Source organism: Spermophilus citellus, assembly GCF_964194105.1.
Source record: "Spermophilus citellus genome assembly, chromosome: 9".
In the NCBI taxonomy this organism is placed as follows: domain Eukaryota; kingdom Metazoa; phylum Chordata; class Mammalia; order Rodentia; family Sciuridae; genus Spermophilus; species Spermophilus citellus.
In genome coordinates this window covers 104185748-104204217 of record NC_138191.1, presented here as the reverse complement: position 1 = coordinate 104204217, position 18470 = coordinate 104185748, and the positions used below count along the sequence as shown (strand labels likewise).

At 36.8% G+C, this 18470-nt stretch overlaps 1 protein-coding gene across 12 annotated transcripts in view; it reads left to right on the top strand.

The window, feature by feature from the left end:
* The window catches only part of MAST2 (microtubule associated serine/threonine kinase 2), a 181433-nt gene that overhangs the window by 137628 nt on the left and 25335 nt on the right, over positions 1 to 18470 (top strand). For 8 of the 12 annotated variants that reach the window (XM_081307163.1, XM_081307166.1, XM_081307164.1 and 5 more), the window contains 3 exons: positions 15076 to 15151; positions 16309 to 16329; positions 18267 to 18345. In XM_081307163.1, the coding sequence (XP_081163289.1) occupies positions 15076 to 15151; positions 16309 to 16329; positions 18267 to 18345 (176 nt within the window). The remainder of the gene's footprint in view (positions 1 to 15075; positions 15152 to 16308; positions 16330 to 18266; positions 18346 to 18470) is intronic. The other 4 variants (XM_081307162.1, XM_081307168.1, XM_081307169.1 and 1 more) reach the window with 1 other exon arrangement.

The following is an 18470-nucleotide window of genomic DNA, read 5'->3' as shown; positions in this document are numbered from 1 at the left end:
AATCCAGAAGTAGTATCAACTGTAACATGCAAATATTTTAATTTTCCAAATTCTGGCAAGTGTGTGACGTCCATCTGCCAAATATGGTTAGGTATCAATCCTCTAGGATTGACTCCAAGATTAATTTGTGGTAAAAAGGTCACACAATTTTGACATTGTTTTATTATTTGTCTAGCTTGTTCCTTAGTTATTTTAAAATGCTTTTGTAAAGTATTAGCATTGACATGGAACCTTTTATGAAAATTTATAGCTTCTTCTAGTGTAGAGAAAATATGTATGTCATGTGTAGTTTTATCTGCTAAATCATTGCCCAAACTAAGGGCTCCAGGCAATCCTGTATGTGCCCTGATATGTCCTATAAAGAATGGATCTTTTCTGTCCCAGATTAGACTTTGTATAGTGGAAAGCAAAGAGAAAACAGTAGAGGAAGGGGAAATCGTACCAGCATCTTCAAGGGATACTATAGCATTAACTATATACTGACTATCGGAAAATAAGTTAAATACAGAATCTTTAAACACCACAAAAGCTTGTAAAACTGCATTAAGCTCTACCTTTTGAGCTGATTGTTTGGGTACTAAAAATGTAAAAGTTTGATCAGGTGTAACTATTGCTGCTGTACCATTATTTGACCCATCAGTGAATATATTTGGAGCATTCATGAGAGGTGTTTTTCTTGTCATTTTTGGAAAAATTACAGGATGCAATGACCAAAAAGACAATAAAGGATTAGATGGTAAGTGGTTATCAAATGAAACATTAGATTTGCACATGATTATTGCCCAAGTATTTAATTCATTAGCTAACTCATCAATTTGATTCATAGTATATGGAGTAATAATTTTATTGGGAGAAATTCCAAACACTCCCTTTGCTGCTTTTATTCCTTTGAGTATTAATTGTCCTACAGCCTCAGGATACCTAGTAAGAATAGTGTTAGGAGAATAAGATAAATGTATCCATAATAATGGACCTTCTTGCCAAAATACTCCTGTAGGAATATTTTTTGTTGGTAGTACAATAAATAATAAAGGCAAACTTATATCAATTCTATCCAAATGCATATTTTCCATATATGTTTCAATAATTTTTAATGCCTTTCTTGCTTTAGGAGTTAACATGCGGGGTGAATTTGGATCTGATGGACCTTTTGGGATATCAAATAAAGGTCCCAACTCTCCTGTTGGTATACCTAGATAAGGCCTTATCCAATTTATGTCTCCTAATAACTTTTGAAAGTCATTAAGTGATTTGAGTTGATCTACTCGTATTTGAATTTTTGGTGGACGGACCATGGTTGAGGATAATAGAACTCCTAAATAATTAATTGGAAAATTTAATTGTACTTTATCTATTGCTATCTCTAGATTATAATTTGTAATAAGTTTGTAAGTGTGGCATAACATTCTAGCAATGTGTTTTTATCTTTGTGTGCTAGTAATACATCATCCATATAGTGAAATATTTGTAGTTCAGGATTTTGATTTCTAAGTGGCTGGATTGCTTTGTTATCATAGATTTGACACATAGTTGGACTATTAGCCATCCCTTGAGGGAGTACTTTCCATTCATATCTCTGATCAGGACCTTCATGATTTAATGCAGGGATAGTAAATGCAAAACGTGGACTATCCTCAGGATAAATTGGAATTGAAAAAAAATAATCTTTAATATCTATAACTAAAACATACCAGGTTTTTGGCAAAGCAGACAATTGAGGAATCCCCGATTGAGCAGGTCCCATAATAACCATTTCATTATTAATGGCTCTTAAATCTTGCAGTAATCTCCATTTACCAGATTTCTTTTTGATGACAAAAATGGGAGTATTATGGGGAGATACAGAAGGTTGTATATGTCCTTCTGCTAATTGTTGTTTGACCAGGTCATGGGCTGCTTGTATCTTTTCTTTAGTCATGGGCCATTGAGGAACCCATACTGGTCTTTCTTATTTCCAAGTAATTTTTATTGTCTCAGTGGCCCTTTCTGAAAATCCAACCCATGTCTGTCTGTTCCTTGATCTATTTGTATTGGTGCTGCTATACCTTGTTCTTGTTTTTCTAATCTTTTTCCTTTCCTAAAACCTTGTCTAGCTATAATAGTGGGTGCATTCTTTCTTTTCTCTTTCAACACTTTAAATATTTCTCTCCACTATCTTCTTGCTTACACAGTTTCCAAGGGCAAGATGAATATCATTCTTGTCTGTGCTCCTCTATAAATAGTATTTTTTTTCTTCAACTTCTTTGAAGAATTTTTATCTTTGATTTTCTCTAATTTGAATATCATTTGCCTTCATATCATGTTTTCAAAATTTATTCTGCTTGATGTTTCCTGAGTTTCCTAGATTTGTGGCTTCTTGTCTAACATTAATTTTGGGAAATTTTCAGTCATTCGTCCTTCAAATATTATTCTGTTCCTGATTCTCTTTCTTCTTATAGTCTCATCACATGTATTTATGCCTTTTTTAGTCCACAATTCTTGGGTATTTTGCCCTTACCCATTTTTTTTTCCCTTTGCTTTTAAGTTTTGAAAGTTTCTATTGTCATATCCTGAGCTCAGAGAGTCTTCCCTCAGATATGCTCAATCAGCTAACAAACCAATCAAAAGCATTCTTTTTTAAAAAAATATATATTTTTCAGTTGTAGTTGGACACAATACCTTTATTTATTTATTTATTTTTATGTGGTGCTGAGGATCGAACCCAGGGACTCGCACATGCTAGGTGAATGCGCTACCACTGAGCCACAACCCCAGCCCCTAAAAGCATTCTTTAATTCTGTTATAGTGAAGTTTTTTTTCTTTTAGCAGTTCCTTTTGATGCTTAGAATGTCCTCCTGTTTACATTTATTATCCGTCTGTTCATGCATGCTGTTTACTCTTCCATGCAAGCCATTAGCATATTAATATAATCTTTAAAATTCTTAGCTGGGCTCCGTGGAAGGTGGGAGGTTTATGAGTTTGAGGCTAGTCTGGGAAACTTAGTAAGACCTCAGAAACAAACAATAAAAACTGTTTCCTAATCTGATAATTTCAACATTCCTGTCATATTTTATTAAGGTTCTGATGCTTGTTCTGTCTCCTTAAACTATTGGTTGCCTTTTAGTATGCTTTGTGATTTCTTTTGTTAACAGATGGACATGACTAGAATAAAATAACTAGAATAAATAGTAATTTACTTACTATTTGTGAGGTGTGGGGAGAGAGGAAGTATTCTATAGTCCTATGATTAAGTCTTTGTCTTTTTGTCATGTCCTCACACTCTAAACCCAAGGAGCGGGATACTTTTTTTTTTCTTCCATCAAATATGAACTAGTCCTATCAGACTTAGTCCCTCACTTTATGTGGTAGGAGGGCTGTGGGAGGCAGGTGCTGAGGACTTCTCTTTCAGTTTAACACCAATAAAATAGCCTCTTCTGAGGACAGGCCTTGTTAAAAACAGAGTAGTGCCTTTTTCTCTCCCCTGGGTTTTCTTCATTATTCACTGTGAAGTCCTGGTGAATTTCTTGTGGATAAAATTTATGAACATTAATACAAAACAAAACACAAAACCAACTTATGAACATGTGGGAGACTGGCTATGACTGGGTCCCTCTGGAGTTTTTAACCCTCAGCATAATCCACATTGAACCTTCAACAGTTTATCAATTACAGTTGAGGTTTTCCTGCTTTGGCACTTGTTTCCATGAAAGTTTTTGCTTGTGAGTTTCTGATCTAGTGAATTCTGATTCTGTTTCTGCCTCTGTCTTTCTAGTTTGGTGAGCGATGATTTGCCCTGTGACCTCATTTTGCTGACAGATTTAAGAAGAATTGTTTTTTTCAGTTTGTTCATATTTTTACTTGTTAGGACAGAGTAGCAATTCCTAACCTCTTTACATTCCAGACCAGAAATTGGAATCAGTCTATTTTTATTACCCGGAACTATTCCATTGTATAACTGAACCACAACTTAGGTATTCATTTTCTCCTTAATGTCCATCTGGGTCTAATTAGGAGGCAAAAAAAAAAGACGGTAATTTGAACAGGTGAAACTTTAAAGCTGAACGAGAGTACCCAAGGAAGAACAGACTTGGAAGGAGGTCTCTCTAGGATGGATTTAGCCTCTTCTATGCAGGATATAGAGGAGAGTATGTAATTGCTCCTCACTGAGTGGCAAGGATCTTTTCTGGTTTTCCAGGGCCAGAGCTGGTCCACAATCACTTGGCAATCAGGATGCAGCCCTCTGGAGCATAGACAAGTCAAAGCCAATGGTCAGGCCTCCAGAGAGGGGAAGTGGCTGCTGTAAGCCAGAAGCCTGAAGCACAGTGTACCTGAAGGAAGTCCATGGAAGACAAACCCTGGGGGACAGGAGATACAGCAGACAATCAAAGGGAGTTGGGGAACTAATGTGGGACTACAGCACACGGTATCCTTGTAGGTAGGGTTGTGGAAAGGGGATCATCAGGTTGGTCCAGGGCTGCAAGTTTGTCAGCATGTGATCAGGACAAAGTGCTACCACATGTCCTCACTCCTGATGCTGACAATAGTGTGGTTGTAGAATTAGTACCTGGAACCTCTTCTTTCTGCAGTGCCCCTGTAGTACTCTCTACTGAGAAGGTTGACATTTTTTCACTATAACAGGTAAATGCTTAAAAGAATTATCTCTTTTTTTATAGAGCAGATATTGAAGGATGAATTTGGAACTGAGCTACATTAAATTGATAATTAGCTCAGACATTGACATTCAGATTGTTTTTTTAAAAATATTTATTTTATTTTTTTAGTTGTACCCAGTCAATGCCTTTTGTTTATTTATTTTTATGTGGTGCTGAGGATCGAACCCAGGGGCCCGCATGTGCTAGGTGAGCGTCCTACCGCTGAGCCACAACCCCAGCCCTAGTTGTTTTTTTTTATATTTTTTTTTTAGTTGTAGTTGGACACAATACCTTTATTTATTTATTTTTATGTGGTGCTAAGGATCGAACCCAGGGCCTCCCACACACTAGGCAAGTGCTCTACCACTGAGCCACAAACCCAGCCCAGATTGTTTTTAGTTTTTCACTGTTAAAGTCAATGCTTCAGCAGATATCCTTCCTCATGTATTTTTGTATATACATACAAATATTTTTTTTTAGGATTTAAGTATGGAATTTCCAAGTTTTAGAATATACCGTACACCATGTATGTATTATATGTCAAAATACATTCTGCTGTCAGGTATGACTTAAAAAAATAAAAATAAATCGTGTGGCAAAAAGAAAAAAAAAGAACCTATAGAGTGAAAGTGTATTGAATGATGTAAGTGAATAAAACATTGAAAAGGTCAAAAAAAAAAAAGAAAGAATATACCGTACAAATTTTTAAGAATAACATCAATAGGTCAGAGGGAATACATATTTTAATTATGTTGTATGTATCCCCTAACTGATTTTAAACTAATATGCTGGGATTACAGGTGTGCTTTCCTTAAGCCTTTAGCCCCTATCATTCGAGATGAAGCACCCCTCCATTATCAAGGAATAAGATCCATCTGCCAAAGCATGTTAAGGACTTCCATTATGTGAAGGGCGGGCAGCAAGACCATATCAGTGCCAACCATCAGAGTGAATCGACAGACCTCAGGCTGCTGCAGCTTCTGTTGGTTCTAAGTTACCAAGAAGGAGTCAACATTTAAGTCACTGGTTGAAACATTTTCTTCACAGGAGAAGAGACACAGAAAGATCAGTGTCTATATTGTGCATCAGTCTCCCATGGCTGTTGGGTCTCTCCAATAACCTGTGCAGGGAACTGGACCACACACAATACTCTTCTGTTGCAGGCAATCCCATTTCTTTCAGATATACTGGAGGTGTCATATGAACACACACTTAGCAATACAAAGAAGTTACTGCCTAGCCAGTATAGGAGAAAAATTTCCCTTAACAAGAAGAAGAATCTGGCTCCAAACAATAGCTCAGCACCCAGCTCCCATATAAGGTAATGCTCCAGGCCCAGGGCACTGATTGAGCAATCCCTAAAGGGGTGACAGGTGGCGTGATGGTTGCTTCCTCAACACCTAGTAATCCACCCCTCTCTACTCCTTAACACTTGCAGTTACTTCACCTCTATCTTCCTGAATCCAATTGGGCTAATTTCATTATCTCTTAATCCTGTTTGTGTCCACCCTCATAACCCCAGGTTACCACACCCCACCTCACATCTTCTGTACTTAGTTAATGTAAACCTATGAACATTCCCTCTTCTTTTTTCCCTTAATCTCATGCCTCTCTGACTCTAGAAATCCTTCCAATTATCTTTTGTATTTTTAATCTGTTCTCTGAACATTCTCTTCTAATGGAATCATAGAAGGAAAGGAGAGGGAGAACACTGCTTGTCCAGCAGCCAGCTCAAGTATTAGTAAGCTCTGTTCTCTCCCACACTTCATACCATTGAGTTGAGGAGTAAAAGTAGGTATCCTCTTTCATCTTTTCATTACTCTCTGTCCTTTCTTCTTAATCCCCCAAGGTTCTAATCTTATACCATTAAGTTATATCACTTAGTACCCATCATTGCTGCTATAAAAGTCTCCACATATTGCCTTTGTAGAAATTTTAGCTCTTGTCTCATATTACTCTCTGCAGTTCTATTCCTGTATTATTCTTCATGATCTTCCAGCCTCTCAAGTTCTTTGAATTCCTATCTTCCAGTGAACTCCCTTATGCTTCCTCAAACATTTTACCCTGGACGTATTCATTAGGTCTTGTCTTTATGATTTCAGTTTCCTTCCTGTTCTCTAGGCACCACCTCAAATCTTTCTAGCCCATATCATCTGTACATCTCTGTGAGTAATTCACGTTTGTCTTGATTTCGTGGAAGAAGTTAAGGACAGGAGATAAAAACATTGGACTTTTCAGTGTATAAAAGGATTTGGGGCCAGGGTTGTGGCTCAGCAGTAGAGCGCTTGCCAAGTATGCGTGAGGCACTGGGTTCAATCCCATCACCACATATAAATAAACAAAATAAAGGTATTGTGCCCGTATACAACTAAAAATATATATTTAAAAAAAAAAAAGATTTTGAAGCTGTGGTCTGAATGAGATCACAAAGGAATGAGCATAAACAGAAAAGACTAAAGGTACAAGATCTGAGCCCTTGTGCCAGGCGCGATGGCACACACCTGTAATACCAGTGACTTGGGAGGCTGAGGCAGGAGGATCACGAGTTCAAAGCCAGCCTCAGTCCTATTAAGGAATTTGGAGCCCGACCCCACAATATGTAGATCGGTGCCAACTTTTTCTTCTATCAGACGCAGAGTCTCTGATTTGATATCTAGCTCCTTGATCCACTTTGAGTTGACTTTTGTGCATGGCGAGAGGAGGGGATTCAGCTTCATTTTGTTGCATATGGATTTCCAGTTTTCCCAACACCATTTGTTGAAGATGCTATCCTTTCTCCATTGCATGTTTTTAGCTCTTTTATCAAATATAAGATAGTTGTATCTTTGTGGATTAGTCTCTGTGTCCTCTATTCTGTACCATTGGTCCACCCGCCTGTTCTGGTACCAGTACCATGCTGTTTTTATTACTATTGCTCTGTAATATAGTTTGAAATCTGGTATCGCTATACCACCTGATTCACACTTCTAAAGGGGTGAATTTTATATGTAAATTATATCACACTTTTTTAAATTGAGAGAAATTCAAGCAGTTAGAGATGCGTTCTTAGTTGGTAAAATTGTGAGGAAATATCTGTTATAAAAATCAAGATAATGTTGACTATAAGTGGAGAAGTGTTGGGGTTTTGACTGAGAAGATTATATGTAGGCTTTGGAAGGTAGCATTGTTACTCTGGGTGCTGTTTACACAGGTGTTTGCTATATAATTGTATTCATTTATAACTAAACTATGTGGGGAAACAGCTGCTTCAAGGTCAACCCTCCCAGTTCTGTGTGTTTGTTGTTTCATTATAACTTATTTCTCTGGGGTGCATGATGTCTTGCCTTTGAACTGCCTCCTCCAACCTTTAAAATGCTTGATAAAGTTGAAAAAGCCTACATCCTGGGATGCTGGGTTTTCTATCACATTTTTTGTACTATTGAGCCACTTCTGGCTATCTTAAAGAAACAGTTCTTCTCACTGATGTGTTTTCTGGGGCTAGAACTGAAAATGGTAAGACATTAAGAATTGGTTTAGAATTTTTTTAAATGTTAATATTCTGACATCTTACAACCTTCCCCATGATAAGACCAAATCAAATGATTTTTATTCTGCCATAAGGAGTAGCAACTTTAGTTTTTTTTAAGGCAAAGTAAATATTAAGAGAAATAGAAGAAACACAATAAAGGTAACACAGGTATTTTTAGGGCTCAGCATCTGTGGTATAATAAAGAATTTTTGTAGTCTTTGTCCTAAGTTCTTGCACACTTCTAAATGCTTTTGAATTTTCCGAGACTTAGGAGTGTTGCTTTGCTAATGAGGTGACTCATGGTCCCTAGATAGTTTCATCCTGAGTGCTGGTCACCAGAAAGACTAGCCATATGTTTAGAACATGTAACTTTGGGCCAGCCTTCCCTGCGGAAAGGCATAGGGGTGTAAGATTGAGTTGAACTATGTAATGAAATCCCAATAAAAACTCTGGACAACAACTATAAAATTAATTAATTAAAAATAACAACTCCGGGCACCAAAACTCAGTAAAGCTTCCTGGTTGGTGAACACATTAATGAGTGAGAGGGTGGCAGTCTGATTCCAAGAACATAGGAGTTCTGCATTTCCTCCCAGACCTCATTCTCCCTGAGTGAAATTGTAATAATAAGCATAGTACTTTCTTGAGTTCTGTGAGTTGATCTAGTGAACTATTGAACCTCAGGAGACTATGAAATTCTCAATTTTATGACCAGTCAGCAGTATACCTGTGTCTCAGTAACTCAGTCCCCACAAGACTTAGGTTTAGTAAGGTAGTCTTGTTGAGGACTTTGCTCTTAACCTATGGGGTCTGCCCTAAGGCTGTACACTTGGTGTCATAGTTGAACTGGGTAGGTGGAGTTTTTATTAGAATAGGTCTTAAAGTCTGTTGGGAGCCGGGCTGTGGCTATGGCTATGGCTCAATGGAATAGTGCTTGCCTCACACAGGTGAGGAGGCACTGGGTCTGATCCTCAGCACCACATAAAAAGAAGGAAGGAAGGAAAGAAGGAAGGGAGGGAGGGAGGGAGGGAGGAAAAGATAGATAGATATTGTGTCCATCTACAACTAAAAAAAATATTTTAAAAAGTCTACTGGGATTCTGTCCTGGAGGAAGGAATGCTCATTGGTCATCTGCTGGGTTACCAGGTGGTAGGAATCCACCATGATTTCCCTTTGCACTACAGAGACTTTTTGACAAAGATTTCAGTCACAGACTTAATGGCCTGTTTTTGCCTATGTCTTGACAACAACTCCATAACTTGGAAACTATTTTCTTTCTTTGACATTGGCCATATAAAATGTTGAATTGTGAATCAGCTCTTTAAAATTCTGAGTAAATTTAAGAACGCTAAAAAATGATGTTAATAAATACTCATTGACATTGTAATAAAGATATAATGTGTGGTGCCTTTAATTCTGTAGATGTGATCAAGGATTCAACTTAAGATTCAAAATAAGCCTTTGATATAGAGGTATTTGTAAACTAATTCTAGATAAACACAATCGGATTTTGACCTTATGTAGTCCCTAATCACATTTCATGTGGATTGTTGAACTTTTGGAGGGGGACACTTTTTCTGATGTATCACTTTATGCTTGTCATTCTACTAAGAATTTGTCAGTAACAACATTTTCCCAGATAAAAGAAGTTTTAATAAAATAAAATTTAGGAGAAAATATTCCCATATGGAAATTAATTAAATTTAGGAGAAAATATTAAAACATTTGTATCATAAAATATAAGAATTGCATTTGGGTTTACAAATATTTAAAGTATGGATTGATACTAGTTACTCCTATTCGCTCCATCTGTCAGACTATGTCATAAGTTGTATATGATATATCATGAGCAAAAAGTGGAGTTCCATGACATACCCTCAGTCATTCCTCCCTTCAGCATATAATAACATTGCAGTATTGCATTTTTACAATATTTTGTAATAGCTATAGAGGGGCCTTTGAAAATGTGGTACAAGAAGGAAATAAACTAGTTCTCTTGTAGCAAATTAAAATAATGGCCAAACTAAATGATGTAATGCAGTTTTTAAAATAAAATATCCAAATTTTCACACTTTTTCTATACTAGCTAGTGATTTTTAATAGTATGCTATTTAAAAGACAATTGGGAAAGGTTAGAGAAAATATTCTTTGTCTTTTTAGAGAGAATGTGACATTTTAACATTGTGTGTAGAAGTGGCTACATTTAAAAAGAAAACTATGCCATAGAGAAAGCATTTTTGAAATACTCCTATGTATATGTGATTTTTGTTGACCAAAAAATATGGTACCCATAAAAACCGATGAAACCACTACTTAAAAACATTGGAAATAGACTATTTCTAACCTTCCAAATTTAAGGTTCAATTTTTGCTAAAAATGTAAAACTATAATATTTCTGTTTACAAGAATTACTGGACATCATAAAAAAATATCATTCTTTGAATGGAATTGAAAAACAAGTAGTATCATGATCTAAGAAACAGATTGAACAATGCACTTCTGAGGAAGCTACATGTCTTTGCAAGGTGTATTTTGTATGTATAATAAAACTAAGTCACAAAATCTAAATTCAAAAACCAAACCACAGGATTGGGGGCAGCTTAATGGTAGAAAACTTGCCTAGCATGTTGCAAGGCCCTGGTTTTGATCCCCAGCACCACACACATACCCTAAGATTTCTAAAAATATGAGCCAACTTAATCACATTTCACTCTCAAAAGAAGAAAAAGGAATTTTGTACTATGGATAAAATATTTTTAAATATTTGTTTTACTAATTTATTTTAAACAGATTTCACTGGGACATATTATACAATAATCAAAGTATACACTTTGATAACTTGACATATGTAGCTATATATTCATGAAGCCATCACCACAAAGTAGGAAATGTATTTGTCATTTCCCAAAAGTTTCCACTGAACCTTTTGTGACTCCTCCCAACTCCAGGCAACTACCCATCTGCCTTCTGTCACTTATAGACTAGTTTGAATTTTGTAGAATATTACCTAAATGGAATTATACAGTTTTTCTCTAACATCTTGTCCTTTGCATTTCTATATGAATTTTAAAATCAGATCATCAAAAAGGTACTTTTGATTGGGATTGTGAGTAATTTGTAGCTCAGAGAGCTGACTTATTAACAATATCAGATCTTTTGACCCTTGAATATGTTTTTTTCCATTTATTTAGATCATCTTTAATTTTTCTCAACAATGTTTTGTTTAGTTTTGTATGTCTTTTGTCAGATTTATCCCTAAGTGTGTCATAGTTTTAGGCACTTATAAATGGTAATTTTATTTTCAATTTCTGATTATTCCTAGTATATAAAAATATAATTTACTTTTGTATATTGATCTTGAATCCTGAAGCCTTGCTGATTCACATATCTAGTAGCTTCATTATAGATTCTGTCAGATTATTTACATAGACATCCACGTTGTCTATGAATAAAGACAACATACCTTATTCCATTGGCTAAATCTCCAGTACAGTCTTGAATAGAAGATATCCTTGTTTTGTTCCTGGCTTAGAGCATTTTTCTCTTTACTTTTAACCATGATATTAACTGAAGGTTTGTCATAGACACCCTTTATCAACTTAAGAATGTGTCCTTCTTTTCTTTTTTTAAAAAAATATTTTTAGTTGTAGATGGACACAATACCTTCATTTATTTACTTATTTTTATGTGGTGCTGAGGATTGAACCCAGTGCCTCATATGTGGTAGGCTATAGTCCCAGCCCCAAACCCAAAATTTGTCTTTCTTTTCATAATTTGCCAGACTTTTTTTTTTTTTTTTTTTCAAATGGTTGTTGGATTTTTGTTGAATGCTCGTTTCTGTGTCTGGTGACAGCTGAATTTTTAAATTTTAAACCAATTTGTGTTTCTGTGATAAATATTACTTGGTTATTACATAGTAGCTTTTTAATATATCACTGTATTTTATTTACTGAAATTTTTTAAATATATGCATCTATATTCATAAAGGTTATAAGTCTGTAGTTTTCTTGTAATGTCTGGTTTGGATATCTAGGTAATGCTGACCTCATGGAATGAGTTGCAAAATAATTCCTCCTCTTTGGTTTTATGGAAGAATTTATGTAAAATTGTTATTATTTCTTCCTTAAATGTTTGGCACAGGGCTGATGTTGTGGCTGAGTGGTAGAGCACTTGCCTAACATGTACAAGGCACCGGGTTCGATACTCAGCACAACATAAACATAAATAAATAAAATTAAGGTATTGTGTTCATCTACAATTAAAAAGTATATATATATATATATTTTTTTTTTTAAAGGCAGAATTCTCCATAAAGCTTTAAACCTGAAGTTTTCTTTGTGTGGTGATTTTAAATAAGTTGAAATTTGTTTAATAGATATAAGGCTATTCAGAATTTTTTTTTCTGCATGAACCTTTATAGTTTGTATCCTTCAAGGAATTTTTCGTCTCATTTATACTGTCAAATTAATTAATATAAAGTTGTTCATAATATTGCCTTATTTTTCTGATATCAGTAGACTCCATAGGTCTGCCACCTTTCTCATTCCTGATGTTGAAAATTGTGTCATTTTTTTTCCTGGTCAATCTAAGAAAACCTATGTGTGCTTTTGTTTTTATTGGTTTTTAATCAATTGATTTCTGCTGTGAACTTTATGATTTCCTTTCTCCTGGGTTTCATTTGCTTTTCTTTTTCTAATTGCATAAGATAAAAGCTGAGGACTCATTGAACTGAGTCCTTCTTTTCTCATGTAGGCATGAATTTTCTCTCCAAGATCTGCTTTAGTGGTTTCTGATATATGTTGATTTTTATTTTATTTGTTTTTTCTTTTTCTTTTCTTTTTTGTTTGCTACCAGGAATGGAACCCAGGGGTGCTTAATCACTGAGCCATATCTCCAGTCCTTTTTATTTTTATTTTTTAATATTTATTTTTTTAGTTTTAGGTGGACACAATATCTTTATTTTATTTTTATGTGGTGCTGAGGATCAAACCCAATGCCCTGCGCATGCCAGGCTAGCACGCTAACACTTGAATCACATCTCCAGCCCCTCCTGTTTATTTTTTATTTTGAAATAGGGTCTCACTAAGTTGCTTAGGCCTCACTAAACTGCTGAGGCTAGCTTTGAACTTATGATCCTCTTGCCTCAGCCTCCTAGTTTCTGGATTACAGATGTATACCACTGCCTGGCTACATGTTCATTTTTAATAGTTCAGAACACTTTTATAATTTCCCTTTTGATTCTTCTTTGATCCACAATTTATTTAGAAATATACTGTTTAGTTTCCAAATATTTGGGGATTTTCCAGAGGTCTTTCTGTTAATTGATTTCCTATTCAATATAATTGTGGTCAGAAAACAGATTTGGTATGGCTTAAACTCTTTTAAATTTATTGAATCTTATTGTATGACCCTGAAAAGAATGTATATCCTGTCTATTATTTGATGCAGTGTTCTATAAGTATTATGAGGTCAGGGTAGTTGGTAGTGTTCAAGTGTTCAATGTTTACTGATCTTCTTTCCCACTTCTCAATTTATTTAATCAGTATGGACCTGTAGATATTTATTTTCTAGTTTGGATCTTTTTAGTTGCTCAAATTCTTTCTCTTTGACCATTGGATGTTCTTTCAGTTGGCTTCTGCTCCTCTTTGACATAACACCCATCAACATGGTAGTTTATCACTTCCTTACCTTCTGATACTATTAAATACTCTAGGCATTGGGCTTAAAATTCTTACATATATATATATTTTTTTTCTGGTCCCAGTTCTAGAACAGTCATTTCTCCAAGGAACCCTGGATTTTTTATTGGAAATAATATTAAAAACCAAGATCTGGGAGTTAGATAAGCTTTGTTACTGTAGTATCCTTTCTTTTAGTCCTTAGCTGAAAGATCAAATATAATATTAGTATATATACTAAATTATGTATATACATATATCTATAAACATTTCTATGCAACCATCTGTATTTCTATTAAACATGAGTTCTTCCTGTTGTCTCCAACTAATCCATTATCACAGGGATCATTTTTGCTTTTTCACTTTGCTTTTCTGTAAATTTCCACTCCCAACAGTGAGAAACCTGGTTTCCACAATTTCCCATCCATATATCTAATTATTTAGGTTTATGAAGTGTCAGCACATCATGAAATATGGTGCTTACTTCAAAGTGAGCTTTCAGGTGGAAACATACAGACAATTTCTGCCAAGTAGGTCCTCCTAAGTATTAGCCTGAGCTGGAAGACAGAACAGAGAAGTATGATGGGTTCAAGAACTATTGTGACTAATACAAAAGTAAGCACACAGTTTTGTTCAGAACTTCTGAGTTTTAAGTTACAGGGGACACATGAAACATAATTGAGGAGATGGCAGTAATTCCTATACCATCAGAAGGTTGGGTGTGCTTTGCAGACTTGGGGGACTTAAGTATGGTCTGTTTTAAGGTAACTCCTGAGTCCCCACCTGAGAACTCTGCTTCCGCTTAAAGCACATAGGCTTCTGGTTTAGCTCCTTGGATGCAGTATGCAGAGATGAATGTGCAAGACATTCCTGTTGCCCTTGGATAAATGTTTGAGCATTTAGCCGTACCATCTGCACTAAAGGAGCTCTTGAAGCCTTTGGAAAATTGGGTTAACTTAACAAGGCAGATTGGAACCTGAAGTGTTCCTAGAAGGACAAGAAATAGGTAAGTTGCTGCTGGATCTAGAATGGATATCTGAGAGATGTGGATTCTTATAGGCACCACGGGAACAAGGGAGAAAACCTATGGGCTACCAAACCTTTACAAAGACAGAATTTGTAAACTGATGGTGGCCTGAAAAAATAACAAGATATGTTAATTGCCAATGGGAAAGGAAGATTTCTTGCCTAAAGATCATGTCAGCCCTCCTCAGAAGGTAACCTCTCAGAGGGTTTCTTTTTCTTATTCCATCTACAGGTAACAGTCCTTTGGACAGCCCCCGGAATTTCTCTCCAAATACACCTGCTCACTTTTCCTTTGTTCCTGCCCGTAGGTAAGTTGCAAGAAAACTTTGTCTAAAATAGTCATAATCCCTACTTTCTTGAAAATAGATAGGGTCTATGCACTTGTTTCCTTCCTAAGGAATGCTGTCCCCTCAGATGTTCACTTAGTTAATTCATTCTTGTCATTCATATCTCATCTTAAATATTATTTCCTTAGAGAAACTTTTCCTAATGACACAATCTAATGGGACCTCCTTGTTAGTCTCAATTAAATCATCCAATTTTATTTTTAAACTAGTACTTTCTAATATTTCTTAATATTTTCTTTTTGTCATGTTTTTTCTCTCACCTCAACCAGAATCAAGTTACCTTTAATACTTTAATCTGTTGAAAACTGTGTCTCCTGGTACATAATAAGCATCAATGCTTATTGATCAAATGGGTGATGAGAGAGACTGACAATACATGAAAAGCAAATATTTAGTTGTAAGCTCTGATAAGTACCATGAGGGGAAAGAACATGATGCTGCATGAAAGAATAAGAAGAGTAGGCTGTGAGTCCCCACTGGTGGTCACATAAAGCCACACTGAAGGATAAGAAGCAGCTATCATGTTAGGTGTGAGGTCACAGAGTTGGGGACTATCCTAGGTAGAGGGAATAGCAGGTTCCATTGATGCCCTTATATCTACTTGATTTAGGCTTCAAAAGCAGGACCAACTGGGAGGCTTTGGGGCATGGTATTACCACTGGCTCAAGTCTACGCTCATAGGCATGACATTTGAGTCATGTGAATGGAACATAGACCCCCGGGCTGTCCTCCTACAGAACATAGTGGGAAAAACTGCTAGTTTTTTTTTTAAATATTTATTTTTTAGTTGTAGTTGGATACAATATTTCTTTTTTTATGTGATGCCAAGGATCGAACCCAGGGCCTCTCATGTGTTAGGTGAGCACTCTACCGCTGAGCTACAACCCCAGCCCAAAACTGCTAGTTATTGATGGGGTGGAGAGGAATGCCTCAGCCATGCCAAAGAGGGACCAAAAATTGTTGGTTCCTAGTTATTGAGGTCATTTTACTTCCAACTTTTACACATTTATAAACAGAAAATTTGCCTTCATCAAGTTAAACCAAATGCTGGGGGTCAAACAGATTGCTATCTCTGGTTCCCATTGGTTCTCACTGTGATGTACATCTTTTCACTACAGCCATGGCCACAGAGCAGACAGGTAATAGTGGGTATGATGGGGAGAGGGGCTGGACCACTGCTATGCATGGCCAGATAATGTGGCTTGTGATTTTGTGCTTGGTGAGAGAACTGGTTGTGATGATTCTTCTCTGACTGTGGGTATGAACACTGGGCCTTTCATATCTATCAAAGAGGCCTCATAGGATCCACTACCTGCTGGAACCAAGACTCAGAGCTCATATTCTTGGAGGCAGGAACTACTGAATAGTTCCAAACTTCTGAACCTAGGTACAAATCCTGCATTCTTACAACTTTCCTCAGTCTCCCAGTGAGGAGGCCAGACAGAGGAACTAGAGACATCCTATGGTGACATTTCATTCTGATAGCCCCTGTTCTTCAGTGTACAGAGAAGTGACTGCCATGCAGTTGGTTTCCATTTTTATCTAAAGGATTGAAAATCACAAGTGAAAAGGTGTATTTAATAAGGCCTTAAGAAATATAACACTGAATTACATTTATCTTTGCTGAGCTCTATTTTCCTGGAATTAAATGGCTTTCTTGTGTAGAGCACCCAGGGCCCAGCAAAGAATCAGAGAGAACAGCATATTTTATCACCCTCCTGGACATTTCTTTGCTTCAGAGACAAGGTTCCAGCAGAGTTCTGATTTACACATGCTGGCTGCCTGGGTGGCATGAAGTTTGAGTCATGTGCATGTGGCATGGAACACTGGGCTCTTCCCTTACAGAACACAGTAGACTAGCTGCTCTGTGTTGGGAAAGGTGGGGAGCAGTGCTTCCAAAGGAGAAGCCCTACCAAGATTTATTCCCTTTTTTCCTTCCTCCTCCATTCCCCATCCCCTGCTGTAACTCTGAGAAGCCTTGGACAAACCATTCCAATCTCTGGGCATCAGAGTTTTCTCTGCAAATTGTAGTAAGAACTTAACTTCTAACGGTCTTCCATTGCTGTTAGATGTAAGATTCTGCTGGTAGCAGTGAAGATATTTCATCTGGCTTCAACCTCAGCAGGCTGTGTACCCCCAAGCTCCACAAGAAACAATACTTTATGCCACTTTCCACAGCGCAGGCAAACAATCATGTGTTTATATTTTAAAAGCTTTAAGTCAAATACCCCCTTAATCTTTCTCTGCTATAGTAAAGCATGTAATTGTGGTTCTTTGGGATAAGAGCTTTGTGGGGCATACTTTTGAGAAAGCAAGGAAACCTCCAGAGTTTCATATAAAGCCAAAGGTATGTCACCTCCATCCTCTTTTGTAAGGTTACTGTCATTCTGTGGCAAACATTTTCAAAGACTGATTTTATGGGTCCTAATGGATCCTAGATGGCCTATAACTATTTGCTGTCTATTGGATGTTCAGTTCAGATCCAGATGGTTGTCTGCTTTTTCCTTACTATCAACCCAGTGTCCTGGGAAAACAAGAGCCCTTCACATAGTTTTCAAAAAGAAAATAAAGCTAGGTGTGGTGCTTCATGCCTGTAATTCCAGCTATTCTGGAGGCTGAGGCAGGAATATTGCTTGAACCCAGGAATTTGAGGCCAGCCTGAGCAATATAGCGAAACCCCATCTCAACAAAAAGGAAATAGCTGCATTTCAGTGGCAATTGTGTCCTTATGATAATGCCTTCAGGTAGAGTACTCTGTTGTTGCTTCTTTTTGAAAGTGAATGAGTTGAAAGTATTAAAATATTTATTCCAAAACCACAGTATTATATAACAGATACTCTTATCAAAGCCATGGGTTCCTTCATAGTCAGAAGTGTCCATCTCTGAAGTGGAAAACATACATCAATAGGCCTCTTGTAGGAGAGCGTGTATGCTAGATGGAGCAGTACTGTTTGGAGATGAGAAGAAGCCCTCCAGCAAATCAACTGCCCAAACAGGCTGATGGACATAGCCAGGCAGGTCCTGGGCTCAGGGTGGGGACCTGTAGAAACTACCTAATATTCTTCTTCTTACATAGGACTGATGGACGGCGCTGGTCTTTGGCCTCTTTGCCTTCTTCAGGCTATGGAACCAACACTCCTAGCTCCACTGTCTCAGTAAGTAGCCAAATCTGTGGCCATACCTCCTTCATTCTGATCCATACAGCACTGTCCAATGCTACAAAATGGTTCTTAGCTTTTCCTTTAAAGCCAAATTCATGTAGATTGCTTGGGGGTAGTGC